This window comes from Psittacula echo (assembly GCF_963264785.1).
Source record: "Psittacula echo genome assembly, chromosome: 5".
Taxonomy (NCBI): Eukaryota; Metazoa; Chordata; class Aves; order Psittaciformes; family Psittacidae; genus Psittacula; species Psittacula echo.
This window is the reverse complement of record NC_137739.1, coordinates 34,575,025-34,601,476: the sequence shown is the minus strand read 5'-3', so window position 1 is coordinate 34,601,476 and position 26,452 is coordinate 34,575,025. Positions and strand designations below refer to the sequence as shown.

The 26,452-nt window shown below is 36.9% G+C and overlaps 1 protein-coding gene across 1 annotated transcript in view; it reads left to right on the top strand.

The window, feature by feature from the left end:
* Positions 1 to 2,303: 2,303 nt before the first annotated feature.
* Positions 2,304 to 26,452, top strand: part of USH1C (USH1 protein network component harmonin) — a gene marked incomplete at its 5' end in the record, with an annotated part of 48,569 nt that continues 24,420 nt past the window's right edge. Inside the window, 15 exons of the mRNA XM_080617768.1 lie at positions 2,304 to 2,339; positions 6,357 to 6,424; positions 8,419 to 8,562; positions 9,041 to 9,179; positions 15,179 to 15,287; positions 15,389 to 15,413; positions 16,099 to 16,156; positions 16,912 to 17,015; positions 18,240 to 18,324; positions 18,739 to 18,798; positions 19,099 to 19,155; positions 20,247 to 20,389; positions 20,985 to 21,050; positions 23,700 to 23,824; positions 26,317 to 26,393. Of these exons, the coding sequence (XP_080473894.1) occupies positions 2,304 to 2,339; positions 6,357 to 6,424; positions 8,419 to 8,562; positions 9,041 to 9,179; positions 15,179 to 15,287; positions 15,389 to 15,413; positions 16,099 to 16,156; positions 16,912 to 17,015; positions 18,240 to 18,324; positions 18,739 to 18,798; positions 19,099 to 19,155; positions 20,247 to 20,389; positions 20,985 to 21,050; positions 23,700 to 23,824; positions 26,317 to 26,393 (1,296 nt within the window). The remainder of the gene's footprint in view (positions 2,340 to 6,356; positions 6,425 to 8,418; positions 8,563 to 9,040; positions 9,180 to 15,178; positions 15,288 to 15,388; positions 15,414 to 16,098; positions 16,157 to 16,911; positions 17,016 to 18,239; positions 18,325 to 18,738; positions 18,799 to 19,098; positions 19,156 to 20,246; positions 20,390 to 20,984; positions 21,051 to 23,699; positions 23,825 to 26,316; positions 26,394 to 26,452) is intronic.

The following is a 26,452-nucleotide window of genomic DNA, read 5'->3' as shown; positions in this document are numbered from 1 at the left end:
CATACCAGGTGAGAAACGCAAATGAAAAGGGGCTTTTCTGGCTGCTTTGGGAAGTCTGTTAACAGTAAGTCATTAAAAAGATCCTTTTTCTGCCTTTGTAATTTGTCCCTGTGGATTGTGTTTCTTGCTGCAACAAGTGTTTCATTTCTAATGAAATGATGGAAAACTAGTGATGTTTTCATTGAGAATGCTGTTCTCTCCTGTAAATGTTGGAAGGAGAATGTGTATGAGAGGAAAGAATGCAAGACAAAAAAAGATATTCTCTGAGTTCAGCACAGTCTTTTCCCAATAACCCCAAACAGATTGCTAGAATTATGAGCTAGCCTCAGCCTACAGCAGAGCCAATCTACTCTGAATGCACCATGCCCTTGGCTTTGGTGCACTTTCTCTGATCCATCTTACATTAATGAAAGTAGATTGAAAGCAAAAGGGATCAGTTTACACAACACGCATTTTAACGTACATCTCTGCCTACTAAATGGGCTGCCCGCTTTATTCATTATCCCTTAATGCCACAAGTAGCAAACAATGACTGAAACTAGTTTAAAGCCAATTTAGAAGCAATTTGATTTTTTGCTATGAAAGATTTCATTATCCAAAACTAATAAACAGTCAAAATTGTACCATCTTTTATTATGCCATATTTGAAGTAATGGAAACTTAAGAACCATCTCAAAAATTAACTGATTATCAAACTTCTCATTTTGGAGCATGGGATAGCTTTGTGGGTTTGTTTGCTTTGTATTTATGCAGAGTGGAGCACAGGAATTCATGTAACAGAGCAGACTAACAGCCTGCCAAGCTCATTAGCCTTTCTGTGGTTTGTCGTTTACTTGATGATTCAGAGCACTTTTCACATCACCAAATGAAGGTAATTCCACAGTATTTTACTATTTGGAGGAGTTTCTGACTCCTGGAAAAATTATCTATATGAATAAAAAAGTTACTTTCCTTCAAACATACATAACTTTCAGCTTATAAAAGATCTATTTCTGTAGTCTTCTAGAACTGATCGATAGGTATCAATGACTGTTACAGTCTATATTTACATTTCAAGATAACATATATAGTATTTTAAGTGTCCTTTAAATTTTGTCTCCTTCCTTCTCTTTTCAAATATAAGACAATTTTGCATATGCAGGGAGACATTCTATAGCTGTGTGTCTAATGCTTGCACAGAATACCTTTTCAATATTGAATTGGAACTTGGGTAGAAGACAGATGACTTACGTACTTGTAGTTGCCCTTCTAAAAGGAAATTGTTTCCTGAAAACAGTTTTTATATTTGTACACAGGCTTAAAATGCATTCCTCTCTTCTTCCTGCCACTTGATCTGACAAATGGATAGTGTCCATACCACTGAAATGTTCCCATACAGCAAAGTCATCCTCTGAAAGGAGTAAGAGCAATTTCTGAAGGAGCTAGTGTGGCTTACAAAGATTATCACACAGGATTCCAGTTGTATTTGGCAGTATGAAATTTTTTATTCATGGCTTTATATAAACAAGTTTCCACTACTGTGCTTACATAAACCCCTTTCTCTCCGGAGTCATGAGAGTAAAGGTGATTCTGCATAGAAAGTGAGACATACATTAGCAAGTCTTCTCCGTTTGCTTCCAGCATCGATTGTAGAAGTCTTTATTATTGTGTACTACAGTAGGAAAAGTGGGAGAAGATGAAGTATCTTCAAAGAGATTAGTCTGAAATACGCTCCTTTTCAGGTGCTCTGAGCTTGATTGCTACATAGTTTCTCACTGTCGGCATGTCAGAAGCTACATGTATGCAATAATACTATGTTAGTGGGAAAGGCTGGTAGAAATCACTAATGCAGTAATAATTCAGATTCACCCCACTTACCTAAAAATAAAATAGATTATTTGCAGTAATGCAACTTATTGAAGCAAGCTATATTTTTCCCTTGGTATGCTTTAAAGTTCACACCTTCGCACTTTTCTTAACTAGTAGGGCTAATGACATACCTACAAATACGCAGGAGAATTTTGGATGTGCCTTATGAAACGCACCAGTTGTAGAAGTGAGCCTAGAGAAAAGACCAGGCAGCACACACACATGCAGAGGGGGAGTTTTCTCTTTCCCCTTTTCTTTCTCTTTTGCTGTGGCCTTAAACTTAACTACAGCCTGGGGTCGCAGGGAGGTTATCGCTACCCCCGGCTCTCACTGCTAACGCGGGTCGGCACGGGAGCGGCGGCAGGCGTGCCTCCCACCGCCCCGGGGCGCGGCCTCGCCTGCGCAGCCGGTCCGCGCAGCGTCCGCACCTTGCGCAGCGTTTTCACCCGCGCACCATGGAGCGGCGGGTTGCCCGTGAGTTTCGGCACAAGGTAAGAGAACGGAGTCTGCGGATACCTGTGGTGGCTTCACCGGGCGAGCGCTGGCTGTGGGCATTGCTGCTTCGCCAGGGCCGGGGTGAGGCGAAGCAAAGCGCTGGGCTGTGACACGGTTCTTGCCACCGGGAAGGCCCAGACAGTCCTGCCGCCACTGCCCGCAGCAGAACGCTGCCTCTGTACCGGGGTGAGCGACGGGAAGGCAAAGGCTCGGGGAGCATGACGCTGCCGTGCCAATGGCGGGGAAGCGGGTGGCAGCCTCTTACGAGCGGCTGGTTGTAGAACTTGAAAGCCTGGAGCAGGGAGGGAGAGAAGAGGAAGAACATTTTCCCGGTGCACGAGCATTTTCAGGGCTTAATACAACTTATTTGAATGTGTAGGAAATAATGGCACCCGTCCCAGTACAGGGGAGGCAAAGGTGCAGGTGCTGTAGTCCAGGCTCAGGCAGTTCTGCAGGTGCTCGGAAGGCTTCAGCTCCACCTTAGTGTTCATGCGTGCGATTGTGCATGTGCAGTCATGTGCAAATACACTTGATACATGGAGCGACTCAGTCTGCCTGGCACGTCGTTTTGTCTTTTACCCAGTTAAATAAGTGCTCAGTGAGGCTCAAAATTGCATGAGCAAAGTAAGCTCAGAAAGCTCTCTTTAAGGAAATGAGGGAGGAAATGGTGTATGTGTTTATGGTTTTGCATAGCCATTTAGGACTCTCAGACTAAAGTTTTCAGTACAGTTTTGTGCGGCTTTTTTTTTTTTTTTTTTTTTTTTTTTTTAAGCAGAAGACTGGTTGTTTTGTTGTATTTTTTTTGTCATCTTGGGAATGGAGTTTGTTTGAAGTGATGTAATGTGTTTTATAGAAGTATCACCTGGTAATAAACCCACTAACTAAAGAACTGTTAGGATGATGTACAGTGGCTGCAAAAAAAGAAAAAAAGACAAACCCAAACAAACTCAGCTGTATGATAAACTGAAGTTCAAAAACGTTAAGGAATTGGGTAGTCCATAGTGATGACTCCAGCCATCTAGCAAGTATTTCTGTCTTGCTACCTATTACTGTATAACTCAAGTGGGTTGTGCAACGTATCTATAAAGACTCTGGTTCCTAGGGAGATGATTACCATCTTGAACTTTAAACCTTTTCCCTTTCATTGCTGCTGTAATTCAAAAATCAATCTAGTCCCACCTCTGATAACGAAAGACTTATCATCAGCACATGTTGTTGCAAATTAGTAGGATGCATATCTGAGTAAAACCTTTATCTGAATTAGAGGATACTGGAACAGGTCTTTCCTTTAAATTATTTTGTAGCATCCTGCTTCTAATGGCCTCTGTGGTAATTTTAATGTCTTGGATACTTACTTTTTCTGTGTCAAACCAGTGAAAATGCTCAGCCACAGGATTTGAGTTTTTTCAATTATTTGCCACTTTATTATTTGTTTTTCTTAGTAATTTTAATCAGTTCTCCCTATCAATCAAGCAGCAATGCAAAATATTTAATATATGCAAATAAATTGGCTGGTTCTTAAATTTCTCTCAGTAGGTTTTCAAACTGTTGTAGCTTAAATACACCTTTATATTATTCTTTAAAAACTGACAGATTGGACAAGTGCTGCAGTAGTGCATAACTGTAACCTGAACTTTGTCCACTCCAGAAAGTGCTTTTTTTCCCCCACAACTTCTATTAAATAAGTCTTCATAGACACATTGCCAGATTTTATTTTTCTTTTGTGTGCAGGTGCAATTTCTATGATGACTCATTTATTTCTATGAAAAGCAGTGCAATTTATGTAGTGAGAAACAGAGCATAAGCAATTCTTTGTGTTCTAGGACTGTAAATTATGCAACTAATATGAAGATACCCTTAAATAATCACAGAAAGGTTGAGGTTGGAAGTGACTTCTGGAGGGCATCTGCTCCAAATCTTCTGTTGAAGCAGGGGCATAAGAAGCAGTCTGCCCAGGACTGTGTCCAGATTTTATTTTTTTTTTATATATATATATATATATATATATATTCTTGGATTGAAAGCTGTAAAATCATCTTTCCCATAACTCCATGGGTATTTTCTCAGGAAATAGATACTAAAATACTTCTCTGATCCAAGTTATGACATGTCACCACTGATGGTTTTGGGGTTTTTTTGGTTGGTTGGTTTGTTGGGTTTTTTTCCCCTTAACATGCAGGGGCATGATCTTTTCGGATTTATGGAAGTAGAATCAGCTCTTGAAAGGTGGAGATAAGCCTAGATAAAGTGTATGTCTACACTAAGACTCTGTCCCAAGGAGCTAATGAATTAGGAAAATGGTAAGAGATGCAGGTGGCTACGAGGAAATGGTAACTGATGGAATAGAAGGCAGCAGGAAAAGAATGACCCAATTACAGAGATGGCCTAGGAAAATTAATCCACCTGTAGTATTCTGAATATGTAAGAAGTCACTTGGGTCATTGTTTTTGTTGGAGAAAGAAAAAATTGCTGGTGCAGGGTGAGAAGTGCAGGAATCAAACAGGAAGATTGAATGTTTTTTGAGGAAGAAATGGCAGAATCTAGATGTAGCCCTCCAGTTCCTGAGAGGGAGCGGGAATATGTCCATCAGCTAACGTATCAAGAGTAAAATGTACTGTTGTTACTGGTTGCTTTCCCAATCAGGAAAAGAGTGATGATTTTGTTCTTTGCTGTGTAAGGCTGATAGGCTTAAACATTTGATGTTCTTCATGAGACACAGTTCATACAGTACCTTAGCTAACACTAGAGACTGAGTTCTGTATAACAGAGCCAAAGCTGGTTTATATGTTGTATTTTTCCTGATGGAGAAGGGAAAAATGTCTGTTGGACTTAGTTTTACATGTATCATCTTGCCTTGAGTCTATATACAGTATAGGTGAACCAGTCAGTTTTTATTGCAACTACTTTATTTCCTTTTAAGGCAGAGTTTCTCTTTTGTGTTTTGAAATTCACTGTGAATAAATTGGTTTACTCACTAGTATTACTGTCAAGCAGTCTTATCCTGCACATAGCTTTTTGGCCTTTAGGTGTTTTGAAAGTGTCTTTTTCCAGAGGAGACAAGTAATAGAAAACAACCTGTATGTGGAGTCTTGCTGGCTTTAGAGACCCAGGAGGAACAAAGTGAATATGAAGCATGTATTTAGTTTAAAATATAATAAGAATTGCCGGAAATCTAGAAAGAAATGGCCTTTCTTTAAGTATGCAAATTGGTCCTCGGACATCACGTCACAGTAATATTAGCCTTTAGGTCAGATGTAAATTGTTTTCCTAAACATTAAGCTTGTCCAAATGTAGAACTAATGTGATGTGATGTCTCACTGAAAGTAGAATCAGCAGGGGTCTTCCTGTCACTGAATATAAATTAAACTCAACAAATGAGAATTCTTGGGATTTTTTTTTGTCTGTTTCATTTTACTATAATTATCCAAGAGCAGGCATAGTAATCTGACACTGGTTTAAGTAAACGTACTATTAGTGGGGGAGGAAAGAATAACTAGCAAGTTCTGTCAGTTAGGAGCTGGAGCAAAGAGGAAGAGAAGTGCAGCAGTTTGCATAATGTTGCAAGTGAGATCCTGAAATCCGTGTTTTGGATGACAGAACATAGATTATAATCATCTCAGTGTGGTGGTTTTATCTGTGACAGCATGTGCTATATTAATGAATGGCCAAAAAGGTTTCTGAAAACATTTATTCAACAATACAGTGATTATCAGGTAAGGTAAATATAATATTATTGTAATGTTACTGCTGAGGGGAAATCTAGGATACAGAATATATCAATATTTACCATGTCGTCCAATTGTCATACTAACTTTAGAATCTTGATATAAGTTTGACAATGTGAGGTAATGCTGCATTGCAAAACTGTGTTTATCTCTACAAAAAAAAAACCCCAAGAAGTCTTTGCCTGTTGAAATATTTGCTCTATGGCTTAAGAATTTGTCAAAGACTTTTATGTTCAACATTTGTGGCTATTTAGTCAGAGACTTACCATAATGTCCTTGAGCTTCCAGGTTAATCTACTAATTGACAATGAAGCGGAGAAGGACTACCTTTATGATGTGCTGCGGATGTACCACCAGTAAGATCTAACTTTATATATGTTTGTGTAGGATTTTACTAATGCTTTTTAAATGTAAAGAGTGAATATTTGAGATTTTAAGTGTCCTGCTATATGCTACTAGGTAAGTAGCTGAAGTAATAGTTTTTATCCTGTTTAATGAAGTCTTCTATGTTTACAGCATAGCCTGTGAACAGGGAAGGAGTGTTTGTAATCAGCGATAGAGTTACTTTGGTTTATGACTTGGCAGTTTTGTAGAAGAATTTAGTGGTTCTTACTGGGGAGAAAAAAGGCACCTGGATGATAAAAACTGTTCTGAGGAAACAGGAAGAGAGCGTTAATCAAATTCATTAATATTTCCAAGTAATGCTTATTTATTTGCTAAAGAGGCTTTCATTGAATTTGCGTTTCAAAGTTTTTTCTAATTATTCAGCTAAGAGTTTATTTGCAACTGCTTTATCTGAAGGCTGAAAAAATTTAGCCTGGGACTCTTTGGCATGTTTAACATCCCTGGCTTATTACAACATAATGTGGGAAAAAAAGGTAAGGTGATAGGCATATTACCAGTCCTTTTACTGAACTGATTTAAACCACAGTTGCTTAGGACCTGTATCATTGCAAATGAGATCAGCCTCTGATCCATTGTTTTTCAAAGAAGATGAGAATGTACTTTCCACTCATTGTAGACAAGTGGCTCTGATAGACATTGTTTCCTTTCATATCTTAACAGCATCTCAGCTGACTGAAATGTAGATGTTTCCATCAGATGTTTGCACTGAGCTATAGTTATGGGTCTATTCAGCTGCATATCTGATTCAGTTTCACTCAGGTCTGTCTAATTGCTTCTTTATTCATAAAGCCTGTTTGGAAAGCCAGTTGATTCAGTAGCTCTTAATTATTTAAAATCTTCTTGCAGTTACAAAATTAACAATGCATATAGTAACTTTTCTTCAAATTCCAAAATTGCAATGACTTGAGCAAAATTTCCAGTATCTCTGTGAACATATATTGATAATGTGTCACTTTTTTGGAATACATTATAAAGTATTCCAGGACAAATTATGTGCAGTTGCTGTTGGAGTTAATGTTTAATGTCTGCTTCACTGTGAATAGCATTTCCAAAAGTATTTGGCCTTTAATCCCATGTAATATGCATTCCTGATCTGTATTTTCATTGCATATGGCTTGGAAATATTGTATGCCAGGAAGTGCAAATTATGAGAGAGGGAACAGCAAATAATATAGACTAAGTTTAGCTGGATGGTATGTAGGAATAGCTCCACTGAACCCTGGGGGTCTGTCTCTTCTACTCTTGCAACAAAGTACATTTTCTAGACCCATAGCTATCTCAGTCCTGATAATATCAAGGAGATGACTTTTGATAGCTCTCATAAAACAGATGTGCACAACCATTTAACTTCTCTTGATTTATTTTTTTTTTCTTAATTTTTATTGATTCATGGACCTTCAATTTTGATTTAAAAAAAAAAAAGAAATTAGACTTAAACCAAGTCTGCTCAAGATACTGAGTACTGTGATTTCTTTCCTGGGTCAAAACAATTTGTTGGTCCCCTAAGTTCAGGAAAGGAAGGAGCTTGTAGCCTTGGTCGACTTAGAAGGATTCCTGACTAGGGAGGAAACAAAAGCCTAGTAGGCGAGTATATCTGATCTGGGAAGTTATTTCCAAATGGTTACATAACTCTTTTGGGGTCTCTGAGGATGAAATGAAAGGTGTTACCTGTAAAAATGATGTGCGTGACCTTAAAAGGTAAAGGCAATATATAGGAGATTTAAGTTATTTTGAAGCAGATAGTTTTTATTCCTCTTTGCTTACAAAAGACGTGCTTTCTCAGAGGCTGTTCTGCTTTGGTTAAATCGACATCTGTATGAATAACTTTTTTAGTAGGTTGAAAGGATATGCGAATATTGAAGCCACATGTACAGCATGTTATTAAGCAATGCTCTGTGTTGGTGTGTTGATTACCTGTGCTTATTTTCTCACTGTGTTGTTATAGATCTATGAATCTCCCAGTCCTTGTGGGGGACCTGAAACTTGTGATTAATGAACCAAGCAGATTGCCTCTATTTGATGTCATCCGCCCACTTATCCCGTTAAAACACCAAGTGGAATACGATCAGCTTACACCCAAAAGATCACGGTAAGAAAATGCAGAACAAGCAGGAAATACTGAGTTTTCAGATAAATTCTGAGTAAAATATTAGTCACCTTTGTAGAGATGGGGAGAATTATTTTCCTTTTGATGTATTTGTACAGGTCTGAGCTACTTGAAATCATTTGCCAAGTAGTTAAATCTATTAAAAGCAGGGTAAGGGAATAAAAGCCAGTGCTTTCCAGCTGAAACAATCTTTTCTCATTTTCCCTGAATTTAATAATAATAACAAAAATCTTACAGCTGTAACCCTCTAGAAGTAGCCAACTTCAACAGTCGCAGATGTCTTTTCTTATGAAAAATATTTGATGGCTTTAGCTCTCACACAGCCTTCCAAACTTCAGTCTGCTTTGCCTTTTTTATACATGCATGTTATAAGAGAAAAATAATGCATAACTTTTATATGAAACATTATTGCCACAAAGTTTTATGCAGCTGAATAGTTGAGTATCTCCCATTTTTGCAGAAAGCTGAAAGAGGTGAGATTGGATCGTTTGCATCCTGAAGGACTTGGAATCAGTGTGAGAGGTGGAGTGGAATTTAGCTGTGGCCTCTTCATCTCCCAGTTAGTTAAGGGAGGACAGGCAGACAATGTTGGACTTCAGGTAAGAAAATTACATTTGTGCCTGCTGTGCTGCAAAAAGCCTTTTTCTGCAATATCAGGGAAGCGGTCAGCAAGAATTGTTCTTTAATATTAAGAAATAGCTATTTCTAAGGTGCTTTTTGTCTCTTGTAATAAAGTTTATGAAGTGTGTAAATCAATGTTATAGTAAATACCATTATACCAGTGGTGAATCAGGTTATTAAAACTGTTATTTCCACTATTTTTAATGATAGGTAGAGCTTTTTTCATTGGAATATGATAGTTGCTGAAGGTAAAATGGCTTTCTGGAGTGTTTTTACTTCATGAGTTCCAATAGTTAAAGTAAACAGATGGGAAGAAATATCTCTAACTAGACTGTGGCAGAGTCTAGTTTTAAGTTGCCAAAATCGGATTAAATATAGAACAGAGCATATAAATACTAAAAATGTTAATTCTTCATTGCACAGATATGATTTGTGTTATGAAGTGTTTATTTGAACTTAATATATAAATTATGGAGGGATTGGTTTATGTAATTGAAGATTACCATTTCTGGTATCTTTTGTACTGCACAGAATTGTGCTTTCAGTGATTAAATTTTAGATACATGAATTGTAGCAGGGTTGGTAAGAATAATTATGTATAGAAACACGTTTTTTTAGAAATCAGAAGTTATGCAATTTGCATTAATTTTTTGTTTTTGCTGTTTTTTGAATGTGCCGTTTCTTGTACGTATGTCTTGGTGAAGAGAGAATTGAGCAGTTGCTGTGGCAAATGTCTGCATCTTTCTGTGCTTTCAGAGCTGATAAGGTGTATAAAGGTCTGTGTTTCTAAGTAGAAAGGCTAATGTTCCTGGCTAATTTTAATTTGTTGAGTGTGAATAGTTGTTGGAAGTATCAATGTTTAAGGATTATATTTAATACCAGTCCAAAATGTATTAGATGTTATTAGACAAAATGGCATGATTCACAATAGTGTTTAATTAAACTAGTGTGTTTCATAGATAATGCCTCAGTGTAACCCCACAACTCTCTTAGATGAAAAGAAAAAGAAATTCTCTGTTGACAAAGCAGTCAAAATTAGGGTTCCATGTTTGTATAATTCATGCAGAAACCTTTCTAAAATGTCTATGTTTGCATACATGCACATGCCCTTTTTGAGCATTCATACCCATATATCCCATTCAGAACCACCATGGAATTAGTCTAATCATCTGGCAGCCTGCTCTGGACAGATGCATGACTGACTCCCTGGATGCTTTTAGAAACTTCTTCTTTGAACAAGCCCATAAATTCAGGGAATACACCCCCACGTATTCTGTATTTAGTTAGAATTGAGAGGGCGGCATAGGACACCGCAAACACTGTGCTGGATGTGTTGGTAGCCTACTTTTAAGCATGAGATTTGCTAGTGGGTGACTCCAGAAAAGGGTGTTGATGCACCTTCCCAGAGTTTGCACTGTAAAAGCTTGTGTACCTTGTGGTGCTACATGACACAGTGAGAATGGGAATATCTGAGAATGGGAAGTTTAGACAAAAGAGTTGTTCCTGGATTCTGATGAGCTCAGTAGAGAGATTCCAGCTGCATCTTTCCTCCACTGCTAGAAAATTGAGAAAAAGACCAAGAGCAGTCACTTATGGTTCTTGGAAACATCTCCTGGAAAATACCAGAAGGCATTAATGATGCTGAGAAATAAAGGACTTAATACTCAGTGTCTTAAGCCATCAAGCTTCTCTGCTTGTTTCAGATTGTTTTGACACGTTGGATAGATAAGGAGTTATCCTCAGTTGTGCTACTGTAAGGGTGCCATTCTTTTTTTTTCTTTTTTTCAGTACACAGAAAGGCTTTTCTGGCTTTCTGGGACTGGGGTCATTGTTCTACATGTTGGTGACAGTGAATGGGGTTGTAAAGGATCTTTGGACTGCGTTGCACTGCAACTAAGAACATGGTTAGAGTTTGGCAACGAAGTAGGGACAATAAGAGGGAAATATGCTTGAGACCGACTATGAATTCGTTAGGGTTAGGTTATATGTATTAATATGAGCAGATGGTGCTTTGCAGCTCATATAACTGTCTGACTTATGTTTTTTGATATGTGGTGTTAAAGCTCAGCCTAAAGTCTTTTCATAATAGGTGGCACTAGGCGCTTTCTGAACCCGAGTGAATAACACGAGCTGACAGTCAGTCCATTGTTCCAAATTGCTGTCTCTCAGTGATGCCAACTGCTTCTGAAATTTCATCCACCTGCTTTATTTAACTAAATCTCTACACATTTTCTATCCCAGAAATGCTGTCTGAGAAAAGCATAATGATCTTCTATTAGACCATCAGTTTATGTCTCGCTGCTTTAAAAAAAAAAAACAAAAAACCAAACCCAAAAAAAACCAGATTCATTTTGCATGATTTCTCCTTTAAGTAGTTTCCAGGTTAGATTAAAATGGCTGAATGGTCATGAAGCCTCACTGAAGCATTTGTAGTTTCGACTCTTTTTTTCAATTGCAGGTTCTCTAAAAGGCAAGTAAGTATTTTGTCCTTTCATGAAGAAATGTTCCTTACCTGCCCCTCTCTACCTCCCTTTCTGATTCTTATGTCTATGGGGATTTTGTTGAATGCCAGGAGATAGAGATTGGTATGAATGATGGAAGTGGGAGAAATATGCAAAATGAGAAATTTGAAACAGTGATGTTGTTGTGTAAAAACCCTTCAGTTTCCTGGAAGCGCTAAATACTGTATTTCTTATGTTAAATGTTACAAATAATAGGCTTTTACTTGGGTAAAGTTAGGCTTGCAGCTTTTCTTTTGAAAGTCTGTCATTTCCCTGTTTGATAGGGAAAGGGGAAACTGCTATATAAGAAAATAAGGTTCACTGTTTTAATCTGCTCAATCCTGCAGACTTTTATTTCTACTGTTTTTGATTCGGAAGGTTGGTATACAGTGATACGAGTACAAAAGTAACAAAACATATGAAAAAAAACCCTATGAATTACCTCAGTGTATGAACACTTTTTTTTTTTTTTTTTTTGTTACATGTCTGTGTGTCCCCTGTAGTTCAGCCTTGATTGTGGTATTTCTAAGGCACAATCAGTCATAGTCAGTAATACAAATGTCATTAGGATGAGTGAAGAATACTAGACTGTCTTTTCATGTCATTTCAGAAGCTCAGCAAAGAGAAGTATTAAAAATATCTATATGGGAAAAGCTCATTCCCGCATGGGAGGGAAAAATAAAATACGCTCTTGGCTGCATTTATAATTTTGTAACTGTGTGCCTCTTAGGGAGATGATACAATACTAAAAGATATGAGTCTCTCAGTGAATGACGACATCCTCAATGCAATGCTAGTTCTGCTGATACAGAAGCTATATGGAGACTCACAAATGGCATTGCCATTTGCAGTCCTAAAACTGGGATGCTTCTGGTTGTTAAGACATTGCAGTTAATAACAGTAGGTTAGGTTACCATTTTAAAAAGCTGGGTTTGTGCAAACCCAAGCTGCATGGTCTTTTATAACCTGTATGATGCGAAAGATGTGAATAAAAGAGGGAATCTTGAACCAAAGACAAACAAAAAGCCCCACCACTAACAAATATGTAAGACCAACAGAAAAGTCCAGGTAGATCAAATGAGGTCAAGGTTGTACCCTTGAGGCTAAGTAGTTATGCACAAACTTGTGGTATTTTTGCAAGTGTCTAATCCAGAGAGAGGCCAGAGATGGGAATGGGGAAAGCTTTTTGAACTGCTCTAGACTAGCTGAAAAATATGGTGTTCCTATTTGCAGGGGAAGGAGGCCTGCAGTGACATGGTGGCCAGGCCTGCGGGGTGGATATATATTATATGGATATATTATATGTTTGGAATAAGTTTAAGTGAGTTTTCCCTCATAGTAAGAGCTGTCAGATGTGTGACACTAAATCACTTTTCCTTGTCTGATTCTGCATTTTTACCACAGGTTTTAGTTCAAAAGCCATCAGTACTGATTTACTTCAGCTCTTACGAAGCATCATATTAAAAACTCTTACTGGCTTAAATGGAAACAGTCAAGGTCTTAGGAGTGCTGCAAACTGCACGCAGGCCACTGGCCTGGGTGAGCTTTTTGGGTGTCCAGCAGGTGGAGCAGCAGTCCCACCGGTTGGGGCTGGGGACCACAGTCCACTTCAGCTTCTGCAAGTGTGTTCTCTCCTGCAGGACAGTCACGTACTGCATTCTCTTTGCTTTTGTAGGCTTCTGGTGCTGTGTTGTGTCAGATGAAAATCTTCAAGTTCAGTGGGGAGGAAACCGTGCTGCATGAGCTATGCTGGTAGAGCAGTGTTAAAGTTGTGTGTACTGTTGCAGAGCATACAGCACTTCCCAGACCAAGTAGAAAAGTGTGTGAAAAGTGAATAAAATAAATGGATTTATTTGGGGTTTGGGTTTTTTTTTTCCTTGGTTGTTTGGGGTTTTTGTTTGCTTGGTTGGTTGGTTGGTTTTTAGCTGACCAGATCACAGTAGGAAGATTTGATAATACTTACAAAAACAAGCAGAAGGTCATGGCATGCCCAATGCTCTGACACCCAATGTGTGTGTTAATCTAAGATACAGGCCATATTGAGGAATTCCTACTTCCAATTCCACTCCCTCCTCTCACATAAATGTGGTGATGGAAATTCAGGCTTTTGGTGCCGAGCTGTGCAATGCCATAGGAGTCTCCAGCAGTGCCCATTTTTTTTCCTTAAAACTGTTAACAAGGCACAAGGAAGCTAGTCCTCAGTGAGCTCAGCTGTGACTTCTTCACTTTTTTTCAAGCACAGATACTCCCGTCAAACTGGTGTGATGGAGAAAGCACTGGATACACTGTGTCATTTAGTCTGTGTAGACAGTAGATCACCTGCTAAGTCTAAGACTTGGTGGTATTACCGTCTGTCCTTCCAGTGACAGAAAAGTTGGAAAGTTTCTATGGGGAAGAATGGAAGTATCTGGGTCAAAAAGGAAAAAAAAAAAAAAAAAAAAAAAAAAAAAAAAAAAAAAAAAAAGTTTTATTTTTTAAAAAAATTGGGTCACAGTTACCTAAGGTGGCACAGTCTTAACAAGCATGTTAAAGCTTAAGATATTTATTGTAATATTGTTGTGAATAATGCAGTGGAGTCTTTAATTCTGTAAGCAAATAGTGGGTTTTTTTGCTCCACCTTAGTGGTTAGGGCAGAATGAAGCTTCTTGTCCTGTTGTGTTCATGGTGAATCTTCTGTGGCTCCTGCATTCTGGAAGAGCTAACCCTTCTGATCTTCTGCAGCTGCAATTGAAAGTGTTTCACAACTGATCTTGGTACCAGTGGCTGGTGCACCAGCAGACCCAAAGCAAGTGTATGAAAGGGAAGTTCCCCTCAGATCAGAACTAGCATAGCCAGAATCTTGTATTAAGTAACTTTCACCAAACACGTTATGGTGAACCTACCCCTTCCCCTAAACTTTTTCACCAATTAAGATGTTTAAAAATCATGATTTGTAGTATAAGGACCTTTTCAAAACTTAAGTTCCAAAGCACAGAGCCTCTCAACAAAGTAATTGTAGATTCTTTTTTTTTTTTTTTTTTTTTAATGAGTGTGAGAATGCATTCCACCCAAATTTTGTTGTTTAGAACTAGGTGCTTTAGTTTTGCTGACACTTCAAATCAGCTTGATGCAGATAGCAGCATGGAAAACTCAAGCCTAAACTGAAATGTGGCAGCTTGGAACTTTAGTCTTTAAGTGGAACATGCTAGGCAGTCATTAACTAGGGATAATATTGCCATGAAACCAGACATATTTGTGAGGAGACACACAAAGTTTCATTGATTAATAACAAACTCCTATTCTGTTGATGTTCATGAGAACTTCTATGAACTATCAGGATGGCGTTTTGACTGGACACTACCTGGAATTTACAAAGTATTGGGGACTCAACATCATCAAACTTTTGCATCAAAATGATTGTCAAATTACATCGTTTTTTAAAAACCTTTTAATGTTAATTCACAATTTATTTTTTTCTTCTCCCTTTCATCTTTTAGGTTGGAGATGAGATAGTTCGTATAAATGGATATTCTATTTCGTCATGCACACATGAAGAAGTCATAAATCTCATTCGTACAAAGAAAATAGTGTCCATAAAAGTAAGACGTAAGTAACAAAAAAATCACCTGTATCAGTGAAGGCTGCTGTTAATAGATTGCTTGTGATCTGTAGAAAATGTTACGTAACAAAGTGTTTTTCTTTTTCAGATATTGGCATGATACCTGTCAAAAGGTAATGGTATTTGATTTGAAAACAGATTTGGTGATTCATTTTCACATTGCCTCTTCAGTACCCAAAGAACCTTTGTGTTTATCTGTATACTTGAAAATGTGTGAATAGGCATCTCTGTAGCTGATTAAAATGTCATGTCCTTTGTGACAAAAAGGCAGATTTTAAGACAGTTGCCTGCTTAAATGAACCAAATTCTGTTTTCTTATTATTCATGCATTTTACCTGGAAATTTCATTATCAGTGCACCTATCTTAACAGAGCTCCGCTGCTTCTCTGTGTACATAATATTTGAGGATTTCTTCAGAACTTAGAAGATTTTCAATTTATCGTCCTCTTCCAATTTCTTTGAATATTAATGATGGGAGGTGTCTCTTTTCTTAGACATTTATATAAGCTGTTCAGGTTGTTTGGATCATTTTCACAGTCTTTCTTAGAATTACCCAAAATTGTTTTGGTTGAGGTGGTTTTCTCAATTTTACTTATGTCCAGCTTTACTAGCCTAAATAGTTGTATGCTTGTTTGTTCTATTTAAATAGCTGGAAAATAAACCAGTAGTTGTGGATGGTATCCAAAGGAATTTGATAATTCTTTTATGGCAAAATAGGAGGCTGCATTCCAAAGTCGCTTCTTTAATACATACACATTTATTTTGTCCCCAATAATTTAAATTACTTTTCCCTTCCAGTTCAGCAGATGAACCCCTTAAATGGCAATATGTGGACCAGTTTGTGTCAGACTCTGGGGTAAGAGATAAATATGTTATTGAGATGTCTTCTGGGAAATGTCTAATGGTTCTGAAACACTTTTTCCTCTGACCTTATCACAGAAGTTACTTTATGTATTTCTGTAATGCAATATCTTCTTACAAATGTTGTGGGAGAAACATTTGTTGTGATGTTGAAATGATTCTAAGCATCATTAAGTAAAGAAAGGGCAGGATACAAATGAGATATCTTTTACTCATCAATTGGTGCTTTATTTTGGTTTGGCTTATTAACTTATCAGGCTACAGTTCTTCTGTATAAATCTTTAACAGACTGTTTGGCTTATCTTAGCTGTATTAGTGGAGGAATGGCAGATATGAATGCAAGTGACTTGTATGGGTTGCAAAAGTGAAAAGGGAGACCACAATTACCATTCTTTAGCTTTCAGGAAGAAATTGTTAAATAGCACTATCATGTATTTTTCCAGCTCTTTTGTCAGGGAACATCTAAATTATTATTTTGCTGTATCACTTTCCTTTAATTTTCCTTTACCCTTTTCTGAAGACAAAGTTTGACTAAGCATTCTTATCCAAATAGAAAGGTAAGTTCAGTCTTTCACCTCAGCCATGCAGCTCCGCTGAAATGACTGTACTTGACGTTCTTCTCCAGGGGATCCTTTGAAGAATCTTATCTTGATGTTGGCAGGGTTTGATCCTGGCTTGTTGAAATTCTGTAGTAGTCTTGATGCAAGTTGCGCATGAGTAACATTTGCTTCATTTTTTAACCCCCTATAGGAAGGAAAGGGCAGTGTTGCTGGTCTTGCTTCTTCTGGAGGGAGAGACAATAAAGAGAAGAAAGTCTTCATTAGCTTGATTGGTACAAAAGGCATGGGATGCAGGTGGGTACATGTTTCTTATTTAATGTCACTGGCTTGTTAAGTGAGACATCCAAGGCAGTTACTTCCATCCTTCACTAATATCATATCAAGAAAATGGACATCCACACTGGATCAGGAAGGCAAACTGGAAAAGGAGGGTACCTGTGGCACACCTGTGTCTAATAATATGTAATCGTAAATGCCTGTGTTACAAGTTCTGACTTAAAACCAAAAAAATCTTTTAAAAGTAAGAGCAGGCTGGAAGTGACATAATACAAATTGTCATGGAACTGGATCTTTTAAATGCTTTTACATTTCAGAATACTTTTAAATGCTACTCTGTGACATAGCAGGTTCCAGCAGTGTCCACTGTCAGGTTCACTCCCTGAACTTAGGCTGCTTTCTGTGACTGAAAAACCATTCACTGCTATATCCAGTTCCTAAAAGTAATGTTAAATTTGCTAGATTTTTAGAAATATGAACAGATGCTTCTCAGAGTCATGTCCTTGCAGCCAGTTATGGAGGTTTTTGGGGTATGAAGATATGGTAGGATTTCTTCAGTACTTAGATGGATGTAATTGGCATTGTCAAGATTGAACTGCACAGCATATTTTCTAAAGCATAAGTTTTTTTTTATATTATTTGGAAGATGTAAAAGTGTTAAAAAATTATTTACAAACCATGGAGGGGTGGTTCCATCACCTGCTGGATATATTATCTACAAAAATCACTGCTGTCTTTAGGCCCAACTAAGATTGTAGCTTAAAGTTTCCAGGCTAGGTGTTGGCCTCTAGTTGAAACATCAGTCTTGCTTTCTAATAAATAATCCTGAAAAATACCATTCAATTATACGTAGAGTATACTGCAGTTCAATGAGTAAATGTGCAAGCAGTTAATATTCTTCATTGTGTTACATGTTTGCTTTCAAATGTCATTAGTGTCCCAGTCCCTTAGACCATGTAGGTCAGTATACTGTGCTAGTTTCAATGTCTAAGGCAAGATCTAGAAGCTTGAATGTTTTTCTTTTCAATTTTCTTTCAGGTTTTTTTGATATTTTTTTTTTTTTTTTTTTTTTTTGAATTTTGTTTTTTGCTTCAGAGTAGGATAACAACACAAAAATATTCTTTAACTGGAAACAAATTGTGAAAGAAAAAGAAAAGCCAGCTAAGACTTCTCACTGTTTTACGCTATTATTGTATAAATATTATCCTATGAATGTTTGATTTTTTTTTTCTATTATATCAGTATTTCCAGTGGCCCAACACAAAAACCAGGCATTTTTATCAGCAATGTTAAGCCGGGTTCTCTTTCAGCAGAAGTGGGCTTAGAGGTAAGTATGCCACCTTCCAAGGTAGGTACCACAAGGAAATCTCCTTTGGTATTTAGTACTTCAGGGATTCTGGACCACTGTAAAGTCACTAGCTGTGGGGTTTTTTCCTGTTGGAAAGAAATACCTTGTGGTTACATTTCAAATGAAGTGAGTTTCCAGATGTTTAAGAACATTAGAGTGCTCTCCTGGGTCAAAACAATAGCCCGTCAAACACAGTATTTGGTCTCAAACAGTGGCAATAGGAAATGCTAATACAGGAGGATGTGCAAGCCTGGCAAGTTTCTGGTCTGTTCCCCTTGTACTCTGTAGTACCTATAATTATTGTATTTAGAATATTAGAAATTATATCTCTGTTTTCATCTAATGTATGTACTAATTCAGCATCTGTACTAAAATTTCAATTACCTACTTCAGGTTGGTGATCAGATTGTTGAGGTAAATGGAGTGGACTTTTCTAATGTGGATCATAAAGAGGTAAGATCAAGTCTTCCTAGTTCCCTCAATTCATAGTTGTCACCTTATTAAGCATCTGTCTGGTTTTAATGGCTGCAAAGGATGTTTGATATTGGGCTACTTAATCAAAGAGGTTGTATATGGAACATGGGTATTTGGAGATTTGAATAACTACCACCCTGTTGTGTTCAAGTAGGTCTTCTGGAAATTCCAGCCTAGACAGCCAGTATCTTTCATCATATATATCTATACATATATATATATGTAAATATATATAGGCCTTTTATCACTTAATTCAGACTTGTTTGTTTTAATTTGCAGGCTGTCAGAGTGCTCAAAAGTAGTCGTGCTTTGACTATCTCTGTGGTAGCAGGTGCTGTAAGTAGTATATTTATAAAAGCAGAACATTTGTGAAAATTGCTATGTGGGCAAGTAAATGTTAAAAATTAATAGATAAGAAGTAAAGCCATATTTCTTTATAATGTCTGTACCACTAAATTCTGTCAACCAAGGCAGTGTTGTGTGGCTTTTGATTACTTTACTGATAACTATCCACAAGATTCTCAGTAAGCAGTGTAAAACAGTTTCGTGACTGTGGGCCAGTGCAAAACCATTCCCTTGACAAGGAATGGAAATTAACCTTACTTTTCTAACAGATAGCTGCCTCTGCTGAAACAAGAAAGGTGAACTGGATTGGAGTAAATTAATTTGTTGTCCTGAATAGCTGATGTTTTAGTCTTATTCCACATTAGTTCCTTGTTTAACTGTTTATCTGATTTGTAGTGTATCAACACATTGAAAATTGTTCAGTTTTTCCTTTTCCACTGCTCTCTACAACAGAACTATATGCCTTTAGGGCCTAATCTAAAGTAGCTGAAATAATTAAATCTTCCCACTGACATTGTGTGACTTTAAATGTTATAAATGTTATAACTGCTTTAATCCTTCTTAGAGTAAAAAGTATTGTTAGATAGAAGAGGATACCAAAGTTCCATAGACAAATTGAAGATGGTATTTTCTAATTGACTTGCAATTGAATTAAATAGGAAAAGCAAGGTTAAGAAATCACCTAAGCTACTTCTAAGTGCCCATGTACACTGTGCAGCTATATTAAGGAATTTGTGGTTTAAATAAACTACTCTTAGAGTAATAAAAGATGCAGTTGTCTAAAGGTGACACACTAAGCATGTCTTTGGCATAGACCCTTATGCTGTTGCCGCTGACTTTCATGGTTGCATGCCTCTTCTGAGGTGTTTAGCATCTTGTTATCTTTGAGACTGAAACTGAAGTAGCTCTTTGGAATGAAGTGATCAGATCTGTCAGGGTCTTTCAGAAAGCATTCCACAGGAAAAAGTGATATGAGGAAATAGCAGATGTGCTAGTATGTAAACACTTTTGAATTATTTCTTAGAAGAACTACATTCATGAGACTTTTTTACCACTGATTTGGGTGGTGGCTCTAATTGCAGGGGAAGGAGCTCTTCATGACTGAAGACGAAAGGCAGAGAGAAGCACGTCTTCGTGAGCAAGAACGCCAGGAGTTAATGCATCAGAAGCGACTTGCACTGGAGACTAACAAAATCATCAAAGAGCAGCAGGAGAAAGAGAGATTGTAAGAATGCTGTATAGGACAGTCTGAAAATTTTACCTTGAACTGGGAAAGGACTTGTAAGACAGGAGCAACTGTGAGAAGATTCCCAACTTATATCAACTTAATTTTGCTTTTGTGGAGCCTGTGTTCATAAGTCCTTATTCTGTGGTGCTCTTGATGTTCTGGGTTTTCAGAGTTGGTATCATGCCAACGCATGTTGAGTAGAAGGGTCACTTTGTTCCCCTATGATTCAGTGTGATATTAATTATTTTCATGATGCTATTCCCTCTTTCTTTATTTTTAGTAGCACAGTTACAAATTTTAGCCTCTTAAAATAATATGCTGTAGAACTGTCTCAGATGTAGACAGGGTCTTAAAGGGTTAAATAGGTAATATGGCCTTGTTATCCAGATGGTAATGAATGTCCTCAGGGTTCCTATGAAAGTATATTGAATCCTTGGTATCATAAAGACAGCTTTTAAAAAGAAGCCTTTTTCCTCAATGCATGTGTGTTTGCCATCTATATCTTTTACTAACTATATGCTGAAGCAATTTGTGCAAACTCTTACTCAGAAAATAATATTTTTATCATGGTGTCCTAATTTCTCTTCTATAGAAGAAAACTGGAGATTTCCCAGAAGGCTGCAGAGGAAGAGGAGAGATATCGCAGAGAAATAGAGCAGTAAGTAAATATCTCACATAAGCATTATGCAGCCTGAAAAAGGGTCCTTGCATATTAGATCTGGCTGAAAACATTCTGCGTGCTCTTTTCTAATAGTAACATTGTGTGATATTTCCATTTAGCTAAATGGAGGGTCCAATGCATGAGTAAGTACACAACAGTTATGGAATAGGAAACTGATCTGAAAATCAGCACCTGGGAAACATGAGGGTCATGGTAATAATAAATTCAATATGAAATTGAAGTTGGCTGCTTATTTTTAAAATGCTATAAATGTATAGAGAAACTTAAGGAAGTTCTGTGTGTCAGAAATTGTTTACTCTATTGTCACTGAATTACTACATTTAATTTTAACAGGGGAAAAAAAGAGAAATTAATACTTCAAGGAAATGGATCAGGGAAGAATAAGTAAAGGGTTAAAAACATGCATATACTCAGGGGTTGATGACATATCCACTTAGCTTATATTAAAAAACCAAACCAGCAAAATACAGGTAGTTTGTTCATGGCCTGTAAAAGTGTTCACAGCACTGAACAGCCTTTTCAGTCTATCAGGCAGTTCTGAAAAGAAAAGTTTTGTAGATTTAGTCTAGAAAAAGGGCTATATGATAATTGTCTTGAATAAAAATTTCATCATAAATTTTAAGTAGGGTTTTGCTTTTCTAAGGAGAGAATTAATTGAATTAAAACTGTGGCACCAAAAGCGAGTAGTTCTGTAACCTGTTTTATTCAGGAAACCTGATTTTTATTAGCACAGTCTACACTGGTTTTAAAAATTCTGTAGTTCTAGGTAGTAGACGTATTCAAAGATTGTATCATAATAAAGACACTTCTATAAATATAACTTAAGCATTGTTTTACATTTGGAACTTTAAAATTAACCAGTATAACACATTGTTCTCACAGTAATTATTTTCCCTTCTAAATGATGTTGGGAAATTGCTTGAAAGATAATGTGAAATTGCACAATATCTGTTTTGATGCAGCCTTTTAGATCCAAGATTGACTCTGAAGTATTCAGCTTTGCACTTTGACATCTTAAACAGCTTTTACTTCATATTCATTCACTTAAGTCCCTTTTCACGTACTTGTATTAGCTAAAATTATCTGATAGAAAACATGCAGGGATTTCTGAATCTTTGAGGTGCAAAAAGGAACGTATTCCCCAGCTGTGACAACAGAAGTATCTTCTGGCAGTCCTGTTATAGGCTCTACTACAGTACTTGGATGAATTCTTAAATGTTTTCTAATTCCTGGGGAATAGATATCCTGTTCCTTATTGTGGTCTACTGTAGAAATCCCTGCAATAGCCATGGAAAGCTGCTATAAAAGCAGACTACCAGAAGTGAAGAATGATTTTATTCTCTGAATCCACATTGCCTGTCATAATAAATATTTAGTATCTGCAGTATCCTTCTGAACTAAGTGCATCTTTGCTCACTCAGGGGACTTTCATGAGTAGGCTGCCTTGAACGTTGCTCATTTTAAGGGCTAGCATGTCTGTATACTTCCTTGTATAATTTCCAACTGTTGCTCAGGCAGTTGTTAAGCTTTTCCATATTCTAATCCAAACTGTTAAGTCAATGTCAGTCTCCTTGGTGTAGAAGAGGGAGGGTGGTAGTATAGGAACTTGGATTTATTCTCAAGCTTAGCTTTAATAAGCAATTGCGAACAGGCAGTTTTGCTAGAATACAGTGCTTTTCTGTATTAACAGTTTTTGAGGATGACCCTTTGCTCCATTTTTAAAATCCTTTTTGCAAGAGTTCCTTGTATAAATTCACTGTGTCATTTATTAATATCCTGCATGCATTTTTTTGGGAAAAAAAATGAAACTTGCCTAAATGGTTCTGAATTCTGTGTAGCTCAGATTCATTGTAATCCCTTTGTTTTTTAATTAAAATGAAATGTAAATGTTCGCTGCTGTTGACTATGTCTCCAAATTTAAATACTGACTTCAGCTTTGCCCACATGTGGATATTTCTTAAATTTACTGTAGCTAAATTAGAGATGCCAAAGATAATCCAAGTATAAATAGCATCATTTGGATCTAAGACCTGGTAAATTTCGGCACTGTATATCAGTTTACTAGTTCAAGACGGGCTACAGCTAAGAATAGGTCTTGAATCACTTAAAGGCACCATATATGGAGCTACAAGGTATTAGGTTATATGGCACTTGTTTTGTAAATTACTTGAGAGTTGCTGTTCTGTCACTTAATATTTTAGTTAAACTGACTGTTTTTCTAATAGATAATTCTCAGTTCTAAAAATTAAAAATTAGTAGGTGAGAGATGGGTTTTCGGCTTCAGTTAAGGTTGACAATATTGTAGTGTATCACTCTGGGCTTAATTTCTGTACATCTGTTTTATATAAATGGCCTTAGAAGTCTCAATATTAAATAAGAATACTCAATTACATTGAATTTTACAAATTATCTTAATAGCTCAGTAAATGAAACTTTGATTGAAGGAATTTAGTTTGAGGTAAGGGGCATTTTATTATGCTTTATATTAAATAGAAAAAACCCAAACATACTGAACAAACACTAAATAGTTGTGATTAATTTATGTTGATGCTGCTGGTTTAATACTCAGAATTCTTAGCTGCAATCATTTTTTTTTTTTTTTTTTTTTGGTAATTTTTCTTATAGGATAACAGCAGAGGAAGAAAAATTTAAAAAGGAGTGGGAAGAAGACTGGGGTCCTAAAGAACCTCCCAAATCTTTAAAAACTGTAACTGCAGAAGTGCACCCTGCCCCTCGTTCCAAACACAAAAGTAAGACATTGATTTCATTCTCCTTCCTAGGGAAAGTATTTGTCAGATGCATCACCGAGCTGTATGGAATATATCACCAGTTTGTATCCAAGCCAGGCTAGCTATGACTTGTTTATTTTCAGAAGGCTGAAAGCATATGATAGATTAATTTAATAGCTCTTACTTAACAGGTACTTACCTCACAAAACCTATATCCAGTCAAACAGTCATGCTTTTTGGCAATCAGCAGCAGCAGGAAAAAGAAAAAAAAATTAAGCTCACTAAGAAATTGACTGAAGTATCAACCTCATGAGCTTGGAGTTTCGGTGCATTCCTTTTCTGTGTTGTTTCTGTTCAGTGTTTGGCCTGTCAACCTTTTCACAGAGCAGTTCTTGCATCAGTAGACTTGTGCTGATTTCCACTACATGCCCAAATGGAAGTAGTGCTGCATTTTTAAATGATATATGATTATCTGTTTATGTCCATGTGGATAGGCTGATACTCAAATGTGAAGTTATACATATGAGTCGTTTCATCTCAGTGAAGAGAATATTCTTTATAGCAGTAAGTAATTTTTTAGGTTTTATGGGCATCTTGTTACTGCATTTTATTACTTTTCAAAATGAAGATGAGAAAAGGAGACAAGTGTTTGGATTTGTTCTTTTATTTGGAATCATATTTGAGCTTTCTGCATTAATCATATCAGCAAATAATTTAACATCATTTTTATATTTGAGAAAAGATCCTGGGAAGTGGAGTGTTTGAAGGTAGAAAATTAGTACTCGATTTGCAGTCTCATTTGGAGTGAAAGAATGCACTTCACTATTCCTGTTGTAACCTTTTTTCTTCTCCCTTACTTTTAATAAGTGTATTATGGAGGATGGAGGTTATGGTTTTGAGTATTTTAATCTGCTTCCTTCCAACTAAAAATGGTAGGTATGGAATCTCTGCTTTTGGCTTGGAGGAAATGATTTAGTTTAGCTTTTGGAAAATACCTAATCTCTTCAGCAGCATCTCAGTCCTCTTAATTGGGATGCTGTAGGAATGTCTTGAAGTTCCCTTGTTTCCCTTCCATGGGGAGGAGTAAACAACTTAATTGAGTAAACAACTTAAATATGGAGTGTCATCTAAAATGCAACAGAAGTCATTGTTGCAAAACAAGAGAGAGACACTAAACAAAGAAGAATTCTTAAGAATCAAAGATTCTTAAGAATTGGTGACGAATTGGTGACTACCAGCATGCCATTCATATCTGGTTTATTCCTTCTCTGGCTAAAGTATCTACCACATCATTTTTCTGGGTATCGCTTTCTTCAGTTCATGTTCTTTTGACAGCCATCTTGAAAATGAAATAATGATGTTGCAAAAATGATCTTAAATACTTAGAGATTGGATAACAAAGCATGTAAGCATGTACTAATTAAACCCACACGCAATCAGAACTTCTGAATCAATTCTTAGTGACCCAATCATGAGAAAGCTGGGAACATTTCTAAGAATTTGCAAAATTCAGGCATCTGTCAGAAGTTGCTGTGTATAGTAGCAGATCTGTTAATTTGAAAAAACATTGGAAAAAGCAGGGTATTTTTTCCACTCTGACAGATGGTCAATTTAAGATACTATCTTCAGACTTCAAAACACCTTTTTCTTGCTTTCTGTTTTTTTCTATTCCCCTCCTACTATCATTTTCCTTACTGAATCTATCTCTTTTTCCTCCCCTGTCCTTTTTTCCTGTTTTTTTCCTCTGTTCATCCATTGTGGCAAGTTTTTCACAAATGGGCTGTAGTCTGCACAGCCTGAAAATTGATTTGATATTACTGGGCAGTCTGCTTCAGAATTAGTTGAAAGACTGAAGAGGTGCTATTTGTATACTGCTACTTTTCCATGAAGAATTGCCCTGAAGTGTAAGTCTGATTTAGTTGTCCAAAGGAATTTAAGATGCTTGGAGCTTAATTGTCTGTTAAGAAGCTAAACTGGAAGCTACAGATAGTATATGAAGAGTGTGCTAAAATGGTATTAGACAAAGGAAAAAGTGGAAAGTGCTTGCTACATAACTGAAGGAAGATCTGGGTCAGGTCTTAACTTGATTTTTTTTTTTGTGTGTGTGTGTGTGTGACTTTGGGGAAATCATTTACCTTCATGGATGAAACTGAAGTGGGGAATTTAATTTTTTTTTATGCAACCATCTTTTATCCAGTTACAAAAATCCAATTTTAGTCAATTACAGAAGAAGCCACCTATCAATGCAGGCTTCCCTTCATAGCAGAGCAGACTAATTGACCATATGCTCCTTGGGGTTGGAAATTAATTTGGTTTAAGCAGGACCTCTTTTTATTTTTCCCCCTCTCTCCTCTCTCCCTTTTTTCAATTATTTGGTTAAATATCCCATTGGTAGCTTCGTTTTATTTCATCAACAGTTATACTCAGACATTGCTGATCTCCTCATTTCGTGGGAACCTCCAGTTAGTCTGTCATTTCTATCTCCTCATTCTTTTCCTCCTTTGTTTCTTTAGTAGATGTAAAGGGAGTTGCACATGACCAACTTGAAACAGATGACATGGATGAAATGATCATGAAGCAGGAAAAACAGGTTTGCCACTCAGCCTTGACTTCCTATGCTAGTTCGGACTCTTCCTGTGTTCTGCTTCC